Source organism: Pezoporus occidentalis, unplaced genomic scaffold, assembly GCF_034315485.1.
Source record: "Pezoporus occidentalis ecotype Australia unplaced genomic scaffold, CSIRO_AGI_Poc_V1 ctg17, whole genome shotgun sequence".
Lineage (NCBI taxonomy): Eukaryota > Metazoa > Chordata > Aves > Psittaciformes > Psittacidae > Pezoporus > Pezoporus occidentalis.
The window spans coordinates 5,865,492-5,887,181 of NW_026913531.1; the positions used below are offsets into that span (position 1 = coordinate 5,865,492).

Genomic DNA, 21,690 nt, shown 5'->3' on the forward strand with positions numbered 1-21,690 from the left:
CAAGCCAAATATCATCATGTCGCACAAATATACTCACTGCAGGCAGACTTACCAGTCCCTCAATCCCTACCTGCCAGCCAGCCTGACCTTTGCTCATGCTCCCGTCTCTCACTAACACACCCTGAATTCTGTGACACACAAACACAAAATACCATAGCAGACTTGCACTGAAATTAAGCATCATAAAAAGTGCAGCTGGAGGAAGGATAAAGGCTGTATAACACATCCAGCTTTTTCCCCCTACAACACTGAGTTTGAAGCAGAGGCTTCCCTTGCCTGGTCTTGCAGCTTCCCACCCCAGGCTTGGGATCCCAGAGCCATGTTAGAAGTGTAGCCGTAGATATCTTTGGTCTTTACAACTCACCAGGCAGAACATGAATCACTCAGAACTTCTGCTAAGTAAAAGTGTTTCCTTTTGTATTTTGGGAAAAGGCTTAACATTTAGTTATATTCCACGCGCACTGGGATATTATTTTATAGAGATCTGTTTCTTAAGCACCAAAAGAAGTAATTCCTCCGAATGTCATTTTACCTCTTGTTGCAAGTGCCAAGAATGCTTAACAAGCTAAACAATGTAACATTACGCAGGGGATAAAGCAGAAGAAAAAAGTTCTGACCATGATTTCAAATTTGGACGCTTTATTCGAAGTGATTTAATTATTACTTAAGAAGTGGTGAGAGTTCATTAAACTCCAAAGTAACACTTGCCAAGATCTTAAGACAGTTTATTATTTTAATTCTTGCATAATGATGAGGAAAAATATGTTTTGTTTGAATCTCTCTGGTGAGGATATGGCATTTTGCCATATTACAAGGAGGAAAATTCTCCTTAGTGCCAACACCTAGTAAACTGCATCCTGTGTCTCACTGCCTCAGTGCCAATCAAGGCAGCTGACAAATCAAAGGGTGACTTGCTCTTAAAACCTTCCTCTGAGCACTGGGACACACTGTTACTTGCAAAAGAGCAGTGGGAAAGCTGGGTAAAAATTTCAGAGGAAAAAGATGACGTTTTGCCAATTTGCAAATAAATGGAAGCTGATTCATCCTGCCCAGTAGGCTTTCTAGTGGACAGCACAGTCCAGTGCATGGCCTGAGAGAGTTAAAAACCAAGCAGAAACTGCTTACCTGTAACTCCTGCTCCCTGCATTGGTACTTCAGTTGTTTGCTTTCCATAATCACACAGCTCTGATTGCAGCATGGGGCCAGAAAAGATTGCTAATAACTTCAAATATTATTTGGCAGAATCAATACAGGCGTTTCCTGAACCCTTCAGTTAAGTGGGTTTGCCTTTATGGCATTTAAAAAAAAAAAAAGAGTACAATACAGAGAACACTCCAATTGCAGAGGTAAACAGTAAGCTGCTAGGATTACATTCTAAATCTAAGGAAGGTTAACTGAGCTGTATTTCAATTTAAGCACTGAAAACCTCAAGTCGCATCAGGAAGGCAAAAGATAACAGAAGAAAATGAAACCAGGAAAAAGGAGAATTACATTCATCTGCTGTAGAATTCAAGTAGCCCAATAAGATCTACTTGTCTTTGTTTAAAGTGTCACCAAAATTAATTCAATGCTATTGAAGAAAAAAAGGATAGTGAAGTGACAGACCAGAAAAGCTTGGAGTCTTTATTTACCCATAGATTATACACAGCATCAAAGCAAAACACCTGAGAAGTCTGCATCTTCTCTTACAGAATAGACAGGCCAAAGACATCAGTTATATTCATGTTTCAGCAGCAAACTTTTGGATACAGGAGTTTAATTTCTATGTTGAATACTTCTTTGACCTCTCATCTGAGCTAACACCCAATTTACAACTTTGCTCTGGATCTCTTAGCAGAATTCAGAATAGCATACTCTGTGTTATCGAGGTAGCTCTGTGAGCACCTGCCAGTCACTGCAGCCTCTCAATCAGTGAACGTTTCCTCTTCTTATTACAAATCCCAAAGAACAATCCACTTTCTTCTGCTGGTGGAATAAGTTACACTTTTATTGCCAGGAACAGCTTCCAAATACTGGAATGTGCTCCCACAGAAGGAAGCCAATGCAATTCTTTCTGCTCCTACAATACTAACAGCATGCAAACAGCCATGTAAATTCAGTGGACAGGTTGCCAAATAAAAAGGATGTCATTCCAACACAGTTTCTCAGTGGAGACTGCTGACAGCTGCTTGAAAGGAATCTGAATGAAGAACATGCTTATAGAGCTGCACCACCTGCTTTACTCAAAATAAGCAGCACCTTTCTTGAGATCTTTATCCAGTTCTGGGCTCTTACAATTGAATAAAAGCACCCAGAAGAGTATCCTTCCCCTGCTGCTATGCAGATCAACCAAAAATATATATATGAAACCTCAGTGAAACAGGAGAAATTCAGAAAGTGGGTAATGAATGCTACTGAATAATAAAGAAAGTAGGAAATATAAATAATGTTTTCATTTACCTCATTTTTAAGTAGCCTCAGATATTACTTATAATACAGTTAATAATCATTACAGTTCTTGCAGGAACACAGCTTTCAAGCCATCAATTTTTGGATAAGAAGTTTTATTATTAAAAAAATGGATCATAACACCAATAGCAAACTGCTAATTCTAGTCAGCACTTCCTATCATGAAACAGTTAATTTTTCAAACAAATAGAGCTGTTTGGGGGCTTGGACTAGATGACCCTTGAAGGTCCCTTCCAACCCGAACTATTAGATTGATTCTATGATTTATTTAAATGGATGTAAAGGAATCACCTCAATAGAGTTTTTCAGTTACATAAAATATCATTCTAGCCTTGTAAACATAAACCTGTGACTCCTCTATCTGCAATTATTCTAAGCATTTGTAAAAATTCATACACAACTCATACCATTTTAGACAAGAACAGTGAATTACATTAAAATGGAGTAAATGACTTCACTTGGTAACATTACATTCAATGAGATTATTAGAAGACTTCTAAAATTGATGTGTTCTGTAACACTTGCATACCCCTACTTGGTATACTGCAAAATATGTTGTCTTCTTGTTTATTTGTTTGATAAATCTCTCACTAGTTGCTGAAGCTGACTATTACATCTAAATCTGCAGTATGCAGCAAGAGGGCTCTCAGATGCAAACAAATCAGAAGTTCTCCATACGGTTCTAGTGCTTTAGCAAGGAGCTCCCACCACATCCTGAGAAACAGCTCTGTAACATTTCTGCTGGAGATCTAAATGCCTGGGGCTAGCCTTACACGTTCCCCAAAACATCAAACATACTGATATTAGCAGATTTAAATTAGATATTAGGAAGAAGATCTTCACTGTGAGGGCAGTGAGGCACTGGAGGTTAGCCCGAGAAGTTGTGGCTGCCCCATCCCTGGCAGTGTTCAAGGCCAGGTTGGATGGGGCTTGGAGCAACCTGGCCTAGTGGAAGGTGTCCCTGCTCATGGCAGGGGGGTTGGAACTAGATGATCTTTTATGTCCCTTCGAGCCCAAACCATTCTATGACTATGATTTCATGATATTACTGTAGTAGTACCACAAATTATGTAATATTGGAAAAGCAATGTCCAAAATTTCTGCCTACTCATCTACAGCCTAGCATGGTCTAGGAAAAGCATGATCAAAGCTCTGGTTTTATAGTAATTTGCATTTCCTAAAGGGTGGAACATCATATTCTTTCCTTCTTAAGTACTTGAGCAAAGGTGAGAAAATAAAAAGCTGGATATCATTTTTTTTTCTCATAAACCCAGGAACTATACTGCAGTGATTACTGGAAGCACTTTTAGATCTTTATAAAATATCCAGTCTGTCTTCCTTTCCTTGTTGAAGACTATGTGGAAAAAAAAAAAAAAAAAAAGAGAAAATCTAGATTTTCTTTACCGTTACACACCTATTCCTCTTCAGATAACCAGTTCCGCCCAGTCTCAACTCATCTGTTTTGTCCTTATCTTCTCCCTGTTTTTAACCATCTTTACAACTCCCAGAATCTGGAGAGTGAAGACTGGAAGTGGCTAGTCTTTTTTAAATGTCCCTTCTCATATAAAGCCAGAGCAACAGAGTTACAGGGGAGTTTAAGTGATATTTTATTACTAAATATAGTGAACAGAAGCAGTTAAATGGGAAGAGAGAGTGATTCAGTTGGGAACAATTAGCATTTTCTATATAATTGCTTCACAGAGAAATATGAGAGTTATTTCTAGAGAGTCTCAACTTGCAAAGCTTCAGTGGTTTTTTTGTCCCCACCCATTAAATATATTTGGTAGCTGGCTGCAACCACACTTACACTGTTGCAATCAGAATCTTAAACTCCCTAAAACACATCATTGTTATAACGAGGCTTCAGGCAAAAGCAGAGATTAACATTTCTGAGAGAGACAGAAACAAAGATTTCATTCCACAGGCTCTCAGTCTACAAAATCTGATTTCCAGAGATAAACACTAATGGAGAATGTGTCAAGATGCCAATTATCAAGCTACTGTTTTCTCAAATATAATCTTGTGCAACAGAAAAACACTGGTTTCTTTTAAATTATTCTTTGTCTTCTTAGAAAATACACTGATACAAAGAAAGGACAAGAGTTAATGCTGCTTTGTGGCATGAGATTACACAACAGCTTGTTGAACAAGCCTGTAATACCTAAATATCTTCAGGTCATTTCATCAAGGGAAACCCATAAAAACTGCTTGAGTTCCCACCCTAGAAGATTACACTGAGATTAAGTTTTCTGTTTTGCTGTCACCATGTTTTAACTGCAGTCTTCTGCTGTTTCAGAAAGCAAGGATTTTATTAGCTGTAACACCTAAAGAAGACAACAATGAACAGATCAATTACAAAACCTGTACAGTAGTTGTTTACCAGAAAAAAGGCAGAGCATTAGCACCAGATATGCATACATTTTCATTACCTCCCTTATTAAAGAAATTCCAGATCTCAAAACAAAGTCTGATATCCATGTTATTTAATATTCTTAATAATTTACAACATAATGATTAAAGATCAGCATAGACTTGGATTATCATCTCTGCCGTATAGATGGGGCTTTTATCTTGATTATCTGTAACAGAGATTTACCACATAACATTCCTAAGAGTCAAAGGTGTTAATTAAGATACCAACAATGGTACCTCCCACCTCAAAGATTCTTTATAAAACTTACAGAGTTATTGCCAATGTTTACTGTTTAATCCATCAGCAATTAAAACCACACAAACATTCCTGGAAAAAAGCAAAAAACACAGATAAAAAGAGAAGAGAACCTCACTTTTCCTACTCTTTCATTAACAACATCCACTACAAGCCCATCACTAATTACGAACCATGTTTTGCATGGTTTGGCCCAAACTAGGAGAAAACTTAAGTCAGACATTTCCAGAACTCTGCTATTATTCTTCACTATGTTAAGGTACTTGCCTCTTGCTCCATCTCTAAGATAGTAAGACAATCCTTGCAGACACAGGCACTTGTGTACTGGGAGCTAAAATTTCACAGCAAGACGATACAACATAAAATGCCAAAGGCAAAAAGCTGAATAAGGACATACTTTTGTATTTTAAAACTAAATCTGAAGCCCACTAGGCTTCAGCTGTAGGAATAATAATCTTAAACTGAATTCACATAAAATTTTAAAATTTACTAAATGCAAATGGTCATAGTCTTGTCCATAAAGTAACCAGGGTGTCAAATGCATGTCTATGGTACTTATGCTTCAACCTTTTTTAAAACAGTATTACAAACTTTATGATAAGCCGTGCTATAGTTGTTATCTCCTTGGTGTTTACTGATGATCCACTTGTTCTCTTTATGTGTAGTCTGCAGCAGTGAATGAAAAGGAGATTGTCTTTCATGATTCTACCTGTGCAGGAGAACAGAACATGCACAGAAACCTCAGAAATTCTATCTATTATGAAGTTACCTTGAGTAGAAGTAGCACTGTAACATCTTTCATTACCTTTTCCCATGAAGGGTTATGCTTCAATTCCCAAGTACAGGAAAAGATTTCCATTTAACTGATGGAAGCTCACTAAATTCCCAAAGCAGAAAATTAGTATAGTGGAAATATGAAGGTTTCTCTTGTGCATGGGTACAAACACATACACATTTGAAGAACTGAATCTGAATGTAAAACTAACTCTAAAAGTTTAGGTTAAGATCTTTCCATTAGAGGTGGTGAATCATAGAATCACAGTCAGACAACAGTAAATTCTCCTTTAAACACAATAAGTAGACAGTCTGGATTAAAAAGAATATTGTTTTATTTGGACAAAGGCACAGAGTCTCCATTGTTAGATTAAACATGTATCTTTTACCTGCAACTCAACTAACAAATTTTCCAGAACAGGAAAATCACAACCAGCCCTGAACAAGAACATTTAACACCAGAAATCCAGAAATAAAAGCAAAAGGATTAAACTGACAACATAACGTACATCTGCCACAGTACGAGGACAAATAGTAGGCGGAGATTTGCTACAGTAAGTTAACATATTTGGAAGATCATGAATGCTACTAAAATACATACTGAAGTAATTTTTGTCCTGGATATATTTAAGCAGTCCTAAAGAAATGCTTAATAACAGGAGAAATGCTCCCAGAAATGCTGAATGATTGGCATGGAACAGACCTGTAGAGAACTTCGATAACAAATTAAACAAGATCCTGAATTAATTTGTTTCAGTTTTAACAAACATCTTAAATATAATCCTTAGCTTCTTAATATTAGCAGCTATAGGTACCAGCTCAAAATATTTTTACTGTACTAAGTTCTTAAGTCATGGCTTGCAGTGGTAATTTCTCCAAGTAAAATAGTTGTTTCTTATTAAAAATGTCAGATGTTCATGATCGTTAATACTGATGAAAATGGACCAACTCGACTGACATCTTCATAAAGGGTCTGAGCCCAAGAAATACTGACATTCAGCCATATGTTAATGGTATCCACAGTTATTACTAATGTATTTGTTTCTCAATCATTACCTTTCTTCTTGGCTACGGATACTGATTTGTTTCAATTCAAACTGGAAATAGCCACAAAGAACTTACAGAAATCCTTGGAAGAGCTGGAGTCAGTGTAACTCTGCTCTCCTAGCAAAATATTAGAAGGTAATTTGATCTCCAGTTTTCCTTTTGGTCTCTCTACAGTAGCAAATTTCCAAGCTGTAATGATACGAGTCAAGATGAAGAAAGCTTTGATGTAGGTTAATCAGTTGTTTCCAACATAGTTAAAGCCCCTGTAACCTTTGCAGCGCTTATGACAATCACAAATCTTCCCACAGCTAATTCTCAATACAGCTGAATTTAAAAAAAAAAAAAGAAATCATTAGGTTATACTTCCAACTTTGGAAGGCATTCATTCATTTCTTGTTACCCTTTTCTCATTCTACTTCTCAAATTTAGAGCCAATATAACACAGAAGTAACTCATCTCTGAATGCATAAATATAAACCCGGTAATTAACCAAGAAAAATTTTGCTTTAAAGACAGAAAAAACACTCATTTGCCAATACAGACTGTACTCTTTCAGTTAATACATACGTCAAGTAACACAGAATGGAAGCATGGGCATTTAATTATTTTAAAAAGTTAAAAAGTAGCCATTTCGTATTTCCCTGTAAAAATCACCTACACTTATATATGGGTGAACTTCTTTAGGGAATAAATCCCACAAACTTCAGTGCGTATCATCAATGCTCAATTTTAACCTTCAGCTCTGGATACAGTATGTTTTCTATACAACAGTATGTGACCATAACAAGGGTAACATTGTGCATTATCAAAATAAGATTCATTATTAAAATAGCTTTAAAAAAATAAAAGTCTTATTTGCTTTAGTCAATGGGATTACTTTTCTGTTTAGATTTCCTAGGTGACCCAAGTTACCCAGAAACACAGATGCTAGACCTAAATGGTTTGGTATAAATTTTAAGATATGAAAGTTCAGCAATCTCTAAGAGGCTTACCCATGAAGTTAATATTGCATACTAACCATCATCCCTAACAGCCCTGGTAAATTAATTCAGCCTAGGCACGTTAATACCCAGATTCATTTACTCAGGAATCATATAGCCTTCCCAGGTAAAGGCTATACAATTCCTGAATTACAGCAGTCTCTCTGCTTTTAAATCACACAACCGACAACAACAGAGGCGTTGGACTGACAAAGAAAGATGTAGACATGGGTTAATCAATTGCAGGTAAGGTAGCTAATTTAACACCTTTAAATAACCTAGGATAAAAACTGACTCCACACTGGAGCTTGACTAAAAGGATACCCTACTGAAATAAAAAGGTAATGGCAAGTAGTGACTAGACAATTATTAACATTCTACATAATACATCATTTTTTGCTAGAATTCAATAAACTTCCCGCAAGAACCTGATAATGTAAGTGATAATGAAGTGTTATTGCCATACTTTTTTCCAAAAAGCTATCTAGATCTTCCAAACTTCAGCAGAAGTGTTATGCTTCAAGACACAATTTGTGGGAACATTTAAAACCATGAAGAGCTCTACATTTGTACAGTAACACACAACAATAATATCCTGACGAAGTTTTTCTGTGAGTTCCCAACATGGTCTGCGTGAGGCATTTTGGTTTCAAATAACTGCAAACGTCCCCTGACAGGATCTCTTTAAGGTAGGGTATCAAAAAACTGCAAATATGGCTGCTAGCTGGATGTCCAAGCTGAAAAAAAAATCTAATTTTGGAATTAGTGCTGTTAAGCTTTAGTCAACACACATACAAACCAAGAAGAGGTAATATGAAGACAAGCAGCTCTTGTTTATGTCCTTTGCTGTTATTGTTCTTTGGTTTAAAATGTATGTGAAATACAGTTTATGAAATCTCTCATTTACAAGTCATAGTAATATCTGTGTGTTCTGTGTAAACTCCTTAATGAAGCTTCAATATGTTTGACATCCCATGCCATAGATCAGTATGTTTATTTCCTACGTAGTGCACAGAGAAAGAAATCAGATGTTCTTCCAGAGAAAGTTTCATTTTTATTCAGAAGACATACATCTCAAATTAATTTTATTACTTAAACTTTTTAATTTCATGAAACTGATAAATTAATGGACTTCTTACTGTTTGAATATTATTAAAAGCAACATTTATTGGTGTATAATGTAGGTCAGAGGGCCAATACAAACCCCCATACCATTTAAACCCCTGAGTAGAGGTTTCAAATAGTGTCCCATGGGATCGCATCAGCTGTGAAGGAAAACATCAAGGCATCCTGGAATATAAGTGTCTTGAAAAATACTTCAAAGCTCTGAAAAGCACCTCTTCATTAGAATACACAAATGCAAAATAACCTATCCTATATCCAAAACAATCCAAGGCGTAACAATAGTAACTGGATTTGAAATTTAAGAAACTCTTACAGTTAGTAAATACGCATTATGAAAACAACTGGCAAATCTGTAAAGGTGATCATTATTACATATTAAAGTCACCTTTAAGGTAACGAAAATTACATGCATGCAACTTTCTGACACTAAACTTCAACACTGTCAAGAAAAAGCCTGGACTCTTTGAAATGTTTTCACTTTTAGTGTCCTAACTCAACATACACATTTATTCTGATCACAAATGAAAAATGTGCTGTATTAAGATGAAATAAAGTACATAAGATTTCAGCCTAACAAGAATTTTAAGAGAATTGTTAACTGAGGTCTGTGGTTGACATCAAATAAAATTTTGTCTGCTATCATATTACAGAAGAATCAGCATGCTGTCATAACTGGATTATAGCATTTAAACAGGTACTTTTAAAACACCTTGTTAGTTTAAAATCAAGGATAAAAGTTTTTTTTAAAACCATTTTATGTTTCAATAGGGCATGAATCACTTGTACGCCCCTCTACTTTATGTACAAGAAATTTCACCCAGCTTGAAAAAATTAAAACATCAAAAAATTCATGTCAGTTATGATCCCTATAAATTTTAAGATGACGGCTTTAAGTAGAAGAGTACTGCAGAAGTGTCTTTGCTAAAATGAACGCTCCAGGTTTTGTCTGAATTCTCAACACAGCAAACAAACTTACTATCTGATAGCAAACTTGCGTTTCATTGCTAAAACACAAGCTTTAATATAAACTTCAGTGCACAGCTTCAGTATGATTCTAAGAATTCATTAATGATGATACCACAGGTGATGTATTGGGGTTTTTGGTGGTTTTGTTTGGAGTTCTTAATTATTTTTTTTTAATTAAACCTCCCCCTCCCATCAGAATACTGTTATAGAGAAAAAAATATTGCTACTCTGCGCTATTGTCAGTCTTTCAGATACAGTAAAAAACCTCAACATAAAAGAGTTTTAGAACAAGTAATCAATCTGCAAAAAGCTATACATCAGTAATAAGGCACCCACTTTACAGCTGTGTTTAAACAAAAAAGGAAGTATTTCCCAAAATATATATTTTGGATCTGTGTAAACAAAGTTTATACGTATTGCTTCCATTCATTTCAAAAATATACACCCACATGGACTGAAAGTTATCTTGGTGCTATGAATTTTAAATTACTGTAATTTATTCAGATGTAATCTGAAGATACAAAACCCAAGTATTTTTGAACTTAGTATTTTGAAATATGTCAAAAAACTTAATAACTGTTATGCAAAAAGAAAGCTAAAAGTATACCACAATTTGATGCCATTTCATTGAATGAAGAAGAAAGTACTACGAAAATAAACATTCATCTGGTTTCCTAACAATAAATATAAAGACAGTTATTATAACATACTGCAACACAGGAAGTATTACTATATTGACCTTAACATTCAATCAGTAGTTTTTAAATCTTTCCTCATTGAGGCTTGAATCTTCTACCTTGTCAGCTGTCCAACAACTTTTAAGAGGGTTTTATTTTCTTGCTTCAATTGTTCATTTTCATCTTCTATATCATCTAGGTCCTGTAAAAAGAAAAATAAATGTTTCTCAGGATGTAAATACAAACTCTCAGTTAGAGGCATCAGGAATTTTGCACCTTAGCTCTGTAATGAAGAAGCTGGGGTTGGGAAGAATTAGTGTCACAGCAGATACCATTAAATCTGTCAAACCAGCCTTGTTACTGTGATTACAAAACATTAATATTCTATTCCCACGTACAAGCATCTTTAAATGGAAACATATAATCAAAATTAAAGCTACAGCAGGAATTAATGCATGAAGTAATCAAAATAGGATGGGCATGATTATTTCATTGTCATACAGTGTGTTAGTCAGTTATTGCCTCTGTTCCCCAGAATGTGTTTGTCTGCAAGTATCCTGCTCACATATACACATCACTGGTTATTACTGAAAGAAGACCTGCTTTGTGCTTTAAATTGTCAAATTTTCAGAAAAAGTACTGCCTGTCCATATTTTTTTCTTTTTCTGTGAAAAAATTAAAAGGCATTTTGTATCTTGTCTAAATTGCTACTGAGAGAAGAGACATCATACACAGTAATAATGGGTGCTTAAAATAGACTGCTCCTACCCAAAATGTTCATCCGTCTTTCACCAGTTACCATACTACCCAGCTCCTTTCACTTCTTCACTTCCTACCAAGTCTTTTCAAGCCTTTAAAGTGAAAATGGCTGTTTAATGCTGTGTTACTTCAGTAAAAATAATTTTACAAAACAAGACAAAACACAGAAGAAAAAGAATGAGAACAAAATAATGAAAAACAGAAGAGTGGCCTCAAGAATAGCAGTTTAAAGAGAAAAGTAAAAGGTGGGCAAAGAAAGAATCAAGATTCTCATTAGAGATCTCAGATGCCTTTTGACTGAAGTCTGCAAAACTCTAGTGTTGCCATGGCAGATTAAACATAAAATGACAGTAAAGATTTTCTCTGTTTTTGTTAAGTGGTGTTTGAGATAGATAGCCTATTTTCTTATTTCTCTCTAGTGGGGTCATTCCAAAAGTGCATGCTAGAGATGTGTTTAATCAGTAATAATGGTTTTTAAAAGCCTGTTCGGTCTGCCAAGCCAAAATCCATACCGCAATACCTTTGCTATTACTTTACTGTTTTTGTAATGTGGAATCAAGAAATCCCTAGCAGAAATTCCTCTGCCTCACGCTGCATCACAGTATGAGTGATTACAGGGAAAAGCATTTGACCACAGATAGGAGTGACTTAAACATCTGAAAGTGGACAGTTTTGATGGATAGCTACTAAAAATACAGTCTACTATGTAACTGTAAGAAACACACACTATTTTCTCTTTTTAGTTCAGATTAACAATTAGATGGAAGGAATAACACATTTTCAATAAAATTATACTTTTTTTAGTTCAGTACACATAATACTGTGTTTAAACTCGTTAATCTAATCATCAGATGCCTCAATTAAAGCTTACCTAACCCCCTTCTGTTTAAATACCTGTAATTTACACAAAATAAAATATTAAAAGTTTGTGAAATGTCTATGCTACAAAAATAACATTCCAGAGATTACTACAAATAAAAGCTTCTTGAATATGAGCCAGGCAAAATAACTTTCAGTTTAAGTATCTACAGAAACAGTGGACTGAGAGATGCAGGTGTTTTTTGCTACTCTGCAATTTGAAGCTTCATCTTCAATATTACAACACTAATTTATGTTTATTAGTAAAAATATGCAACAGCAGGAAAGCTTGGACTTCACATACCAAAAGAACCAGAAATACACAACTGACACTAATTGGATTGTAAATCCTCACTGACAGACTCTCTCCAAACACACATTTAACTACAATGACATCTTAGTGAGGTCAGAGATGACCAAATGTAAACTATTCAGCAGTTAACTTAGCCTACAAATATTTAAACGTCTTTAGATGCTTTTCCCTTCAGACATTTGAGGTTTTTATGAAGCAATTACCCCTTTCTTACGGAAACGTGGCATACATACTTTTAGTGGCTAATGTACTGCAGTGAAAGAATGCCATTTATGGGAGAAAGCCTCTTCTGTTTCTCAGCATAAATGTAGCTCATGTTCTTTAAAGTATGGACCAATCTCAGTAAAATTGTATTGTTACATCAAATAAATACATTTAGTTAAATTGGGAAAAAGTGTGCCAAGTTTCCAGGATTCTTGGATTAAGTTTTTCAAGTGTGACACAAGATCTTTGCCAATCAAGGATGTACCCATGGTTATGAACTTAAAATGCCATTTCATTGCATAGCTTTCTGATTGCTCAGTCCTCGTATTTAAATAAATGCTCTTTCTAGAAGTTTCACTCAGTTAATAAGAAAAGTTCACAGGATGCAAACATAAGTAACTTGCACTGTAATTAAGCTAACAGTGATATAGCTATGATACATGCTGACCTGATGGAGAAATAAAAAACCCTACAAAATCAATTCCCTTGTGTGTTAAAGAGAAGCTACCTATGGCAGGCCAGTACAATGGCTTTGCAGATCTCATGGAAAGGTACAATTTTAGTCTTTGCACACTAAAGAGGTTTTTGAAAGGACTATATTCTGGTTTATGTTTTCTTTCCATACAAGCAGAAATTGCTATCAACATAGGCACAGCACAGGCACTGCTTGACTTTACTACATATGCTCAAAGACAGTTTCTAGTCAGACACTGAATGGATTTAATTTAGGACATTACACTTCAAATATACCAGAAGAAAAAGAACTTGGTTTCTGGAACAGCAAACCTCACAGGTCAAGGTCCTAAACCACAAGCTTTCTATGACTTAGGTTCTTTTGATTTGCTCTTCCTGACCTCTGACTCAGGAAGTCAGGTGTGACAAGCAGTATTAAGTAGCTTTGCCATTCATTATGTAGAAGGCATATGTAGAAGGCATTATGTAGAAGGCTCCTTTCATTCTCCAGATTAGTTTGCAAACTTGTGAATGCTGTCCTCCTTTGTTACAAATGAACAGCTCAAAATGGAAGTTTACCACTACGCACATAGAGTTAGGGACTCCATTCACTTGATGGACAGACTGAAGCAAGTTCTGAGGGTTTTTTCTAAATTTATATGAAAATGTCTGCACTTGACTTGAAAAGGCATATTTCCTTAGTACACCCTGGCTCTGCATCTCCTCCAGGAAGCGCAAGATATGACTAATCCACTCTATGAAGAGTTCCAGTCTGCACTTAGAAGTGGGACTTGTTAAAATTGCTATCTTCTATCAACTTTAAAACTCCTCATCCTCTCCTGTTCCCACACGTCTCATTCTTCTACCCTCTCTTCTTCTGCCTACACACCTCGCCTGAGTGATGCTAGGCCAAGTCTCCTGCCCCTGTCTTGTTCTACTTATGTGGGAATCAACAATAAAGAGCATGAGAGTATGTGTCATAATGTACTTACTCCCAAATCTTTCTAAGATCATCTAAGCCATTATTAGAAATTAAAAGCTGCCCAAAATTGTAATTACTTGGTCTAACAGAAGTTCTGGATAACAATTTATTGAGAAACTGTCAAAACCCCAACTTATTTATTTCTTGGTATGCTATGTACTGAATTTGTAAAGAAGAGGCAGTAAAGAACTTCTGCTTTTATACCCTTGTTCTATGAACACTTACAGCAACAAGAAATTCAGGTTCTCCATGATTAACTCATGGACCTAATCACAACAAACAGAAATCACCTGGAAAAATATAACTTATTGACACGCCTCTTGAAAAGTTACACACGTATAAACCCCACGCATACTTCATTCTCTTCTGACCTTGCCCAGTGGCTGCAGGTGCCTGAAGAAGAGCACACAGAACGCAGTGACTTTTATCTCCTCTTTATATAGCACCATATAAGAAAATATGTGCTTACACTGTTTAATAAATCAATTTCTTCCTTCAGCTTTCCAATTAGTTCGTCTTTGTCCTGTGTCATCTTCACTAATCTTGCATTTTCCTGTCTCTCTTCTGCAAGTTCCTAAAACCAGAATATGCAACGAAGTTTGAAATGCAATTTTTGGTGTTGAGAGACAGTTTTAAGTTATTACCATTTAAAACAAAGAAGAAAAACACACATACACCTATAATTCCTTTCTACAACAAGTCAAACCCACATCTTTAAGCTCATGTATTTCAAGGACTAAACAACTGTGTCTAAATATTTTACCCACAGCAAACCTGTGTGGTATCACTGATTCCAGAGATAACATCTGAATTAATATTTAACTTAAGCATGAACCCCAAAATGGATAGGGGCACAAACCAGAAGTAAATGTTAAGTATTAGCTTCCAAATTTGTTATATTGGGAGGTTTAGTCTTTTCTTGTTGATTGGTTGGGTTTTTGGTTGGTTTGGTTTGGGGTTTTGAGTTTTTTTTTGTTTGCTTGGGTTTTTCATATATATATAAATATATACGTACACACCCTTAACAAAGAAGGAAGACTCGGTGTTGGATCTGTGGGCCTAAATGTGAGAAAAAATCTAATTGTCTCTTAAGAATTCAGTAAATCAGGGTTCAGGATACTGAAAGAAAGCCCTTAAGTCTTCTTCTAATTTCTGTGTTAGTGGCACCCAAATCAGGCTTCTCCAAGAATCAAAAAAAAGAAAAAGAATTTCTACAAAATATGCTTTATTTTCATCCTTTCCAACAACCAGCTATTTAAATCATGTTTATTCAGTGACTTTCATCCATACAAATTCAAGAATATTTGGCAAGTTACCAACAAAAATCCACTTTAGAGGAAGACTGAGAAGCCAGTAACAGACTACACAGACAACATTATTTAGCAAAAGTACTGTTTTAGATGAAAAAAGATAAATCATTTGACATTATATTTTCCCAAAATTGTTTGTATGAAGAATTTCTGTAATAAAATCTTTAAATACATATTTTAGATGGTCAAAACTTTAACAAACAACTGGATAGCAATTAAATTTTATAATATTCAGTATATTAAAAATCCAAAACAAGTAAATCAGAAACACGCTTGCTAAATTTCTAAACAGCCAGTGAGCTTCTCCTTCCCCTAGGTTATTTGCCCTGTGTTGGTATGTCACGAGGTACACAGAAGAAATACAGAGAGTGCTGCTGGCTTTCAAGGAGTATTATCTTTACCTCAGCTATTTCTCACTTATATACCAAATGAAAACTAAGAATCTGTGATTAGAAAGTTCACATTCTACTTAGTCAGTATGACTTTATACTTTTTTCTAGCCATAACTATCTGATCATCAAGCATTTAGCATAATTTCTGTATTATTTTACTTGTCAATTTCCCCATAGAGTTTCAAAGGTACTTAATTTCAGATGTATGCATGACGCGCAGATGTTAGTCGTTACTTACCCTTTCAAGTTCCTCAATCCTCTTTTCCAAAGCATTAGTTGGTATGGAACTGCCAGAAGAATTTGCATCCCTGCTGTATCTGCTGTAAGTTGCCCTGTCTGTTCGGGAATACCTATTTGGAGCGTCATCTTCTGGTGCATTAGTTGTGCTGCAAAGGCAAAAAGCACAGCAGATGCTTATTTATACATTTAACAAAATGGAAGTGATAGAAGTAACAAGAAGTACTTCCCAAAGCACTCAACAGGTCAATGTAATAAACTGCAAAGAACTTATTTCACAGCTCTTTTGTTCCTGAGAACTCGCTAAGTTCACCTCCTCGGGGGGGTCAGATACTTGGATAGTGCAGCTCTGTTTGCATAGGTAATCAACTTTAAACACATATTTAATTACTTTTAAAAATTAAAAAGTTTTACGAACTGTGCACACTAAAACCCATATTAAACAACTTTATTTTGAAAAGCAAAGTACCACTATGGAGTTTAAATGATACTTGGTTTATGAAGATGAAAATAGAGGATGAAGACCAAATGTAAGAAGCTTACAGGTATCAACTGACTTTTCAGGAACTATGGATATGGCCTGTAAGGAACTATAAAGCAAACTAAAGTGAGAAAGTGATGCAACACAATGTACTAATTTTATGCCATTTCCAAATGTTTTACTTCAGAAGTTGGGATACACAGCAGTTTGTCATAGTTCAGTTGGCAGACACTCACTCATTAACTGGTGGTATGTTTTCTGTTTTATATCATGAGTGTATTCCTTAAAACTCATTGCCACGGAATCTTAACAAACAAGCACAGCAAATACATGTAAACTAGTTTTATATAAAACACTAAGGGTTCTCCATTATGACTGCTATGTACAAAACCCGTGCTAATTTAAAAATATACCTGAGAATTCAAGCACTTTCAAAGTCACAAATTTAACAGTGTTCTTCCTAAAGCTATTTTCCTTCTAATAGCAATGCTATTTACCTGCAGTATAGCATCTAATGAATAACTAAGAGCAGCATAACAGAGTGCCCTGGGACCAGGCAGTGAGATACAGATCTTTCCCTCCTCAAGCCACCAAAACCACACTTAGAAATTGAAAATATACTGCTAAACGGGCAATCAAAAACAATAAAAAAATCCCTTGCTCAGTCTTCACCAGGAGAACTCGAATGGAGATACTCAAAAGCTGCCTGGACATGGTCCTGGACTGGCCCTCAGTGGTCCTGCTTGAGCAGGGGGGTTGGACCCCTCCAGAGGTCCATTCCAACCTCAATTAGTCTTTGATCCTGTGATATGACACAGCTGAAATATGCATACCATGGTTTTCTAGAGCACTTAGGAAAAGAATGAAAACCACTATGAGTATCCCTACACTTCCTTCAAAACAGAGAAGAGTATATGATTAATGTGTTCATTTAACAGTTCTGCATTTCTTAACTCTAGAAAACCACTGCTGACAATGTGCAGATCTAGATGGATATACTGCAAATCAAACACAGGAGTATCTGGCAAAAGGATGTCTTTTCATGGATATAAATACTGCTTTGCTTCAGTATGTGTGAAGTTTCCAAGGCACACTGACACAATTGTAAGGAATTTTGTAGCTTAATGTTATTACCATATTTAGCACTGTTTATTCTTCATCCAGAAGATTTAAAAAAAAAGGCAAAACATTTCTAGGACCGGATACGCATGTTGCAACACAACATAAGAGAAATATTTTAGCTTAACTCTATAAATTCTAGATTATTCAGCTTTCTGAAATGCGTTTTTTCCTGCTGTTAAATGTCTCAAAGATAGACCACACAAAAAAGCCTCCATTTTCTATCAGTAAAAAAATTAACCTTTTTGCCAATATACTTAATTATTTCAGCTCAAGGGAGTGATGTTGGCAGATGCTCCTGCAGGGAAGTTGGAAGAAAGAATACATGGACAGGCAGGGTGTCATTAATAAGGAAAATTCAGACATTTTCTGTATTTTCCCTGAAACTCACACTCAAGAATTTCCTCACCTGTTCCACTGGGGAGCAGACCCTACTGAACACATTCCCTTTCAGAATCAGCAAGTACAAAGGGCATTTCATTTCTAGGAAATGGGATTAAAAAAATTTAAGAAGGCATCAGTCCATACAGCTACAACGTTGCTTTGGCTGTTACAACCAATGTCTAGTACACAGCAACAGCAAAACTAAGTACCATCCAAGATACAATAGACTTCTCTTTCACAAAGAATGGAATTTTAGCATTCAGACACAATGTCACTTTGCAAGCCTTAAACAAGGAAGAAAACATATCTAGAATAACACTATCAATGAACTTGGTGTCCAAGCTTTACTCAGAGAAAATACACATCAACCAACCCCAACAAACATATGTCAATGGAAATAAACCTGGGTATTTTATATAATCTATTTTATATCTATAAATACGCAACACTACTACTAATCATAACATCAATGATAATAACCTGTCCAAACTGAAGAGCTTTGTATACAGGTAAGAAAACTGGATTTATGCCTTCGTTTGGGGGATGAGGGGAAAAAAGCATGCATGTGGCAGCAGAACCTGTTTAGTCTGAAACTGCAATTGAAAGCTTGCCTCCTCCACTTCCTAACTGAATAAAGGTTTACAAATACTTGCAACTTGGAAACTGCTGGAATCTCACAAAAGGTACAAAGGAAAAGAAAGCCTACTATCAGTAGATGTACACTGGGTAAAAGTGGTCATTAGCACCAGAATGAAAATGATAGAGATCTGCAAGTTGAAAAAATTTAGAGTCACTGCTCAAGAATGCAATTCAGAGTGCGTTCCACCTTTTAGCATTCAAGTAGCTTTTGCACATGACTGTTCAACACTTGCAGAGGAAAAATCTAGCCGTAGGCTATGGCTGCAGGACACACTGTATTTTATATTATTTTTCAGGAATGATATCTTGTATTTGTATTGTATTTGTAGCCATATGTATGCTGCATCAGAGCGCTCACCCAGAGAGCAGCACACGAGAATGCAACAGGATAAAAACATCCCTCACCACTGCTTTAAAAGGGCATGTTCAACAAGATGTTTAACTAAATTCAACTTGTTGTTCCACTAGCTTGCTTTCAATTAGCCACTATCAAAACACCTCATTTTAAATGTGCATTCCTGTACTAGAATGCTGAAAACAGAAAACACTTTTGCAGCTTCAGAAGACATGCTTTTTTTTTCTGGCTGTACTTCAACAGAAAGCACATAGAAAAGCAAATGACATCACAGTGTGACTACTCATACACAGAAACAGAAGTTTTGTTTTGAAATTATGTTCTAGTCATTTCCTTTAAAATAAATCAGTTATCCACACAAGGACAGGTTTAACAGCAATATTACAGAAAGGTGGAGTAACTCTTGCTTCTTCCAGTGCCTCTTTGGTTCTCTCAATGTCTTCCTGAAGCACTGTCCAAATTGTAATTTCATCCAATTAAGATCATGCAGTCAAAACCTGATTTCACTTATTTCAAGTACAACACATTTATAACTATATTTGTAACTATACTTGATTTGGAAAATCCTTATTATCTGTGCCAGTGCAACCCAGTCAACTGCTAACAACTTTGGAAGAATGAGCAGAAGACAATTACTTCTAAATAGGCCACCCTGGACTTCTGTTACATTAGACTGCTTAAGTCAAGTTTGAGGCTTTCAGAGCAGAGCTAAGGAAAGGCAGTCTTGTCTTCCTAGCTTCAGCCTACAGGTGACAGAGTAGGATTCAAAAGAGCTGATGCAGCAGTCCAGCAGCCCAGCAAACGGAAGCCATCAACTTTCAGCCACAGCTGATCCCTGAAGCATCACTCCGTCCAGCTGCATTAGCACTGGCACTAGGGACAAGCAAGGAACTGCAGCTAGCTCAAATCACCATCAAAAACTTCTACAGAAACAAACCCCAAGCATTCCTGCCTTCTAATAACATCAGCATTGGCTGAAAAGGGGATGCAAAAGTCAAGAAAAGCACCTTGGGTGACCCCTGTTTATTTTAAGTGTTCATATCTGCACTGTAGTGGTCCTAATATAACAAGCTAGGTGAGACAGTGCTTCAACAGCCAGTCCTCACTGCAAACCTCCCAACCTCCCAAATACAGGCAGGCAGGCAAGTCTGGACATAGTGTTATGAAACCATATTTTGCAGCTGTAATTTTTTTTTTGAATCAGTGACACCAAGGTTAGTATGACTGAATGTAAACTGCTACCGTTCAAGCTTTGCAGTAATCTAAAAACACTAAGCAAGAGAATTCTAGCAGCTCCTTCAGAGCACCTCCAACAGGTACTCGGAAGCACTCCTCGTCATCTTCTCTTCCTCACTTATTTTTCAACTTTTGCATCAATGATAAACTTGAATACAATGTAGCCTTTCAGAATATAGTGATCAAGGGTCTCTACCTGTTGTGTTCCATGATAATGTGTCATTCTATCCCCTAAGAGAGAGGAAAACAACTTCAACATTTTGTCTGGAAGCTATAAACCCATACCATATTGTATTCATTTCCACTAATAAACAAACTTGTAAGGGGAACACCCCTGAACCACTAAGACATTTTAATCCAACTCCTTCTGTAAACTGATCCAGCCTGATCTGTCTGATCCATGAACCATGCAAAAATCTTCTGAGTTATTTTAAATCCTGATTTCCAAGGTTTCCTTTTCAACTTAAGATACTTTTAAACAAGAAGATGAACTGTTTCAAAAGCTGGTAGAAATTCTTAAAAATAAGCTGCTAAAACTAATTCTCTGTGCTTAGAAAAACATTCCTATGTCCACATAGACATCTTGCCTTACTGTTATACTTGTAAACAAACTTTTTAGTTCACAGAACGCAAGAGAAACATAGTTCATGTTTACATGTGGATTATACTCAAATATTTCAATACACAGAATATATTTTGTCATTCTCTTGTTTGAGAAGCCAGTGATGACATCAGCTATGCAGATAGCAACAGACCTGATTCAGAAAACCATTCTTATTAATGGTGACACACTTGTTACTTTAAAGTAACCACTCAAAAAGCACTGCAAAAACTGGTAGACCCTGTTTCAGTAATAGTTTGGAATGGCCAGGATGAGGCATGTCACATTAAGAAAACCTTAGAGAAACATTAAAGATGAGGAAGTTGATATAGGCTATTACAACTGAAGGACACCTATATCATTCACATAAAGCTCACAGTCGGGACAGATGACTGACCACAACTCCTAAATACTCTGATGAACATGTACTGTGGCCTTCATGTCAGCACAACCTTGGAGATTACGGTCGTGCTTTTAATAAATCTTACAGTACCACTCCAGATCACAACAAAACCATCATTTTCTACTGAAAATATTTCACATGGTTATTCATGCAGCTACAAAGGAACCTCTCCACAAACTTCTGGGGTCTAAGTGTGGAAAGTTTTGAAGCATATTCAGAAGACAGTTACGGACTAAGATCCTCATCCTGAACTTTTGGTTACTTTACTGCATAAGAAGA

The 21,690-nt window shown here is 36.1% G+C and overlaps 1 protein-coding gene across 6 annotated transcripts in view; it reads right to left on the reverse strand.

Annotated features, from left to right (window-relative positions):
• Positions 1-4,914: 4,914 nt before the first annotated feature.
• PAWR (pro-apoptotic WT1 regulator) overlaps positions 4,915-21,690 on the reverse strand; it is a 79,084-nt gene continuing 62,308 nt past the window's right edge. For 4 of the 6 annotated variants that reach the window (XM_062613821.1, XM_062613822.1, XM_062613819.1 and 1 more), the window contains 3 exons: positions 16,195-16,342; positions 14,724-14,828; positions 6,208-10,887 (listed from right to left, as the gene is read on the reverse strand). In XM_062613821.1, coding sequence (XP_062469805.1) covers positions 10,801-10,887; positions 14,724-14,828; positions 16,195-16,342 — 340 coding nt within the window. In that variant the 3' untranslated portion in view covers positions 6,208-10,800. Of the gene's footprint in view, positions 5,826-6,207; positions 10,888-14,723; positions 14,829-16,194; positions 16,343-21,690 lie in introns of those variants that run through there. The other 2 variants (XR_009963865.1, XM_062613820.1) reach the window with 2 other exon arrangements.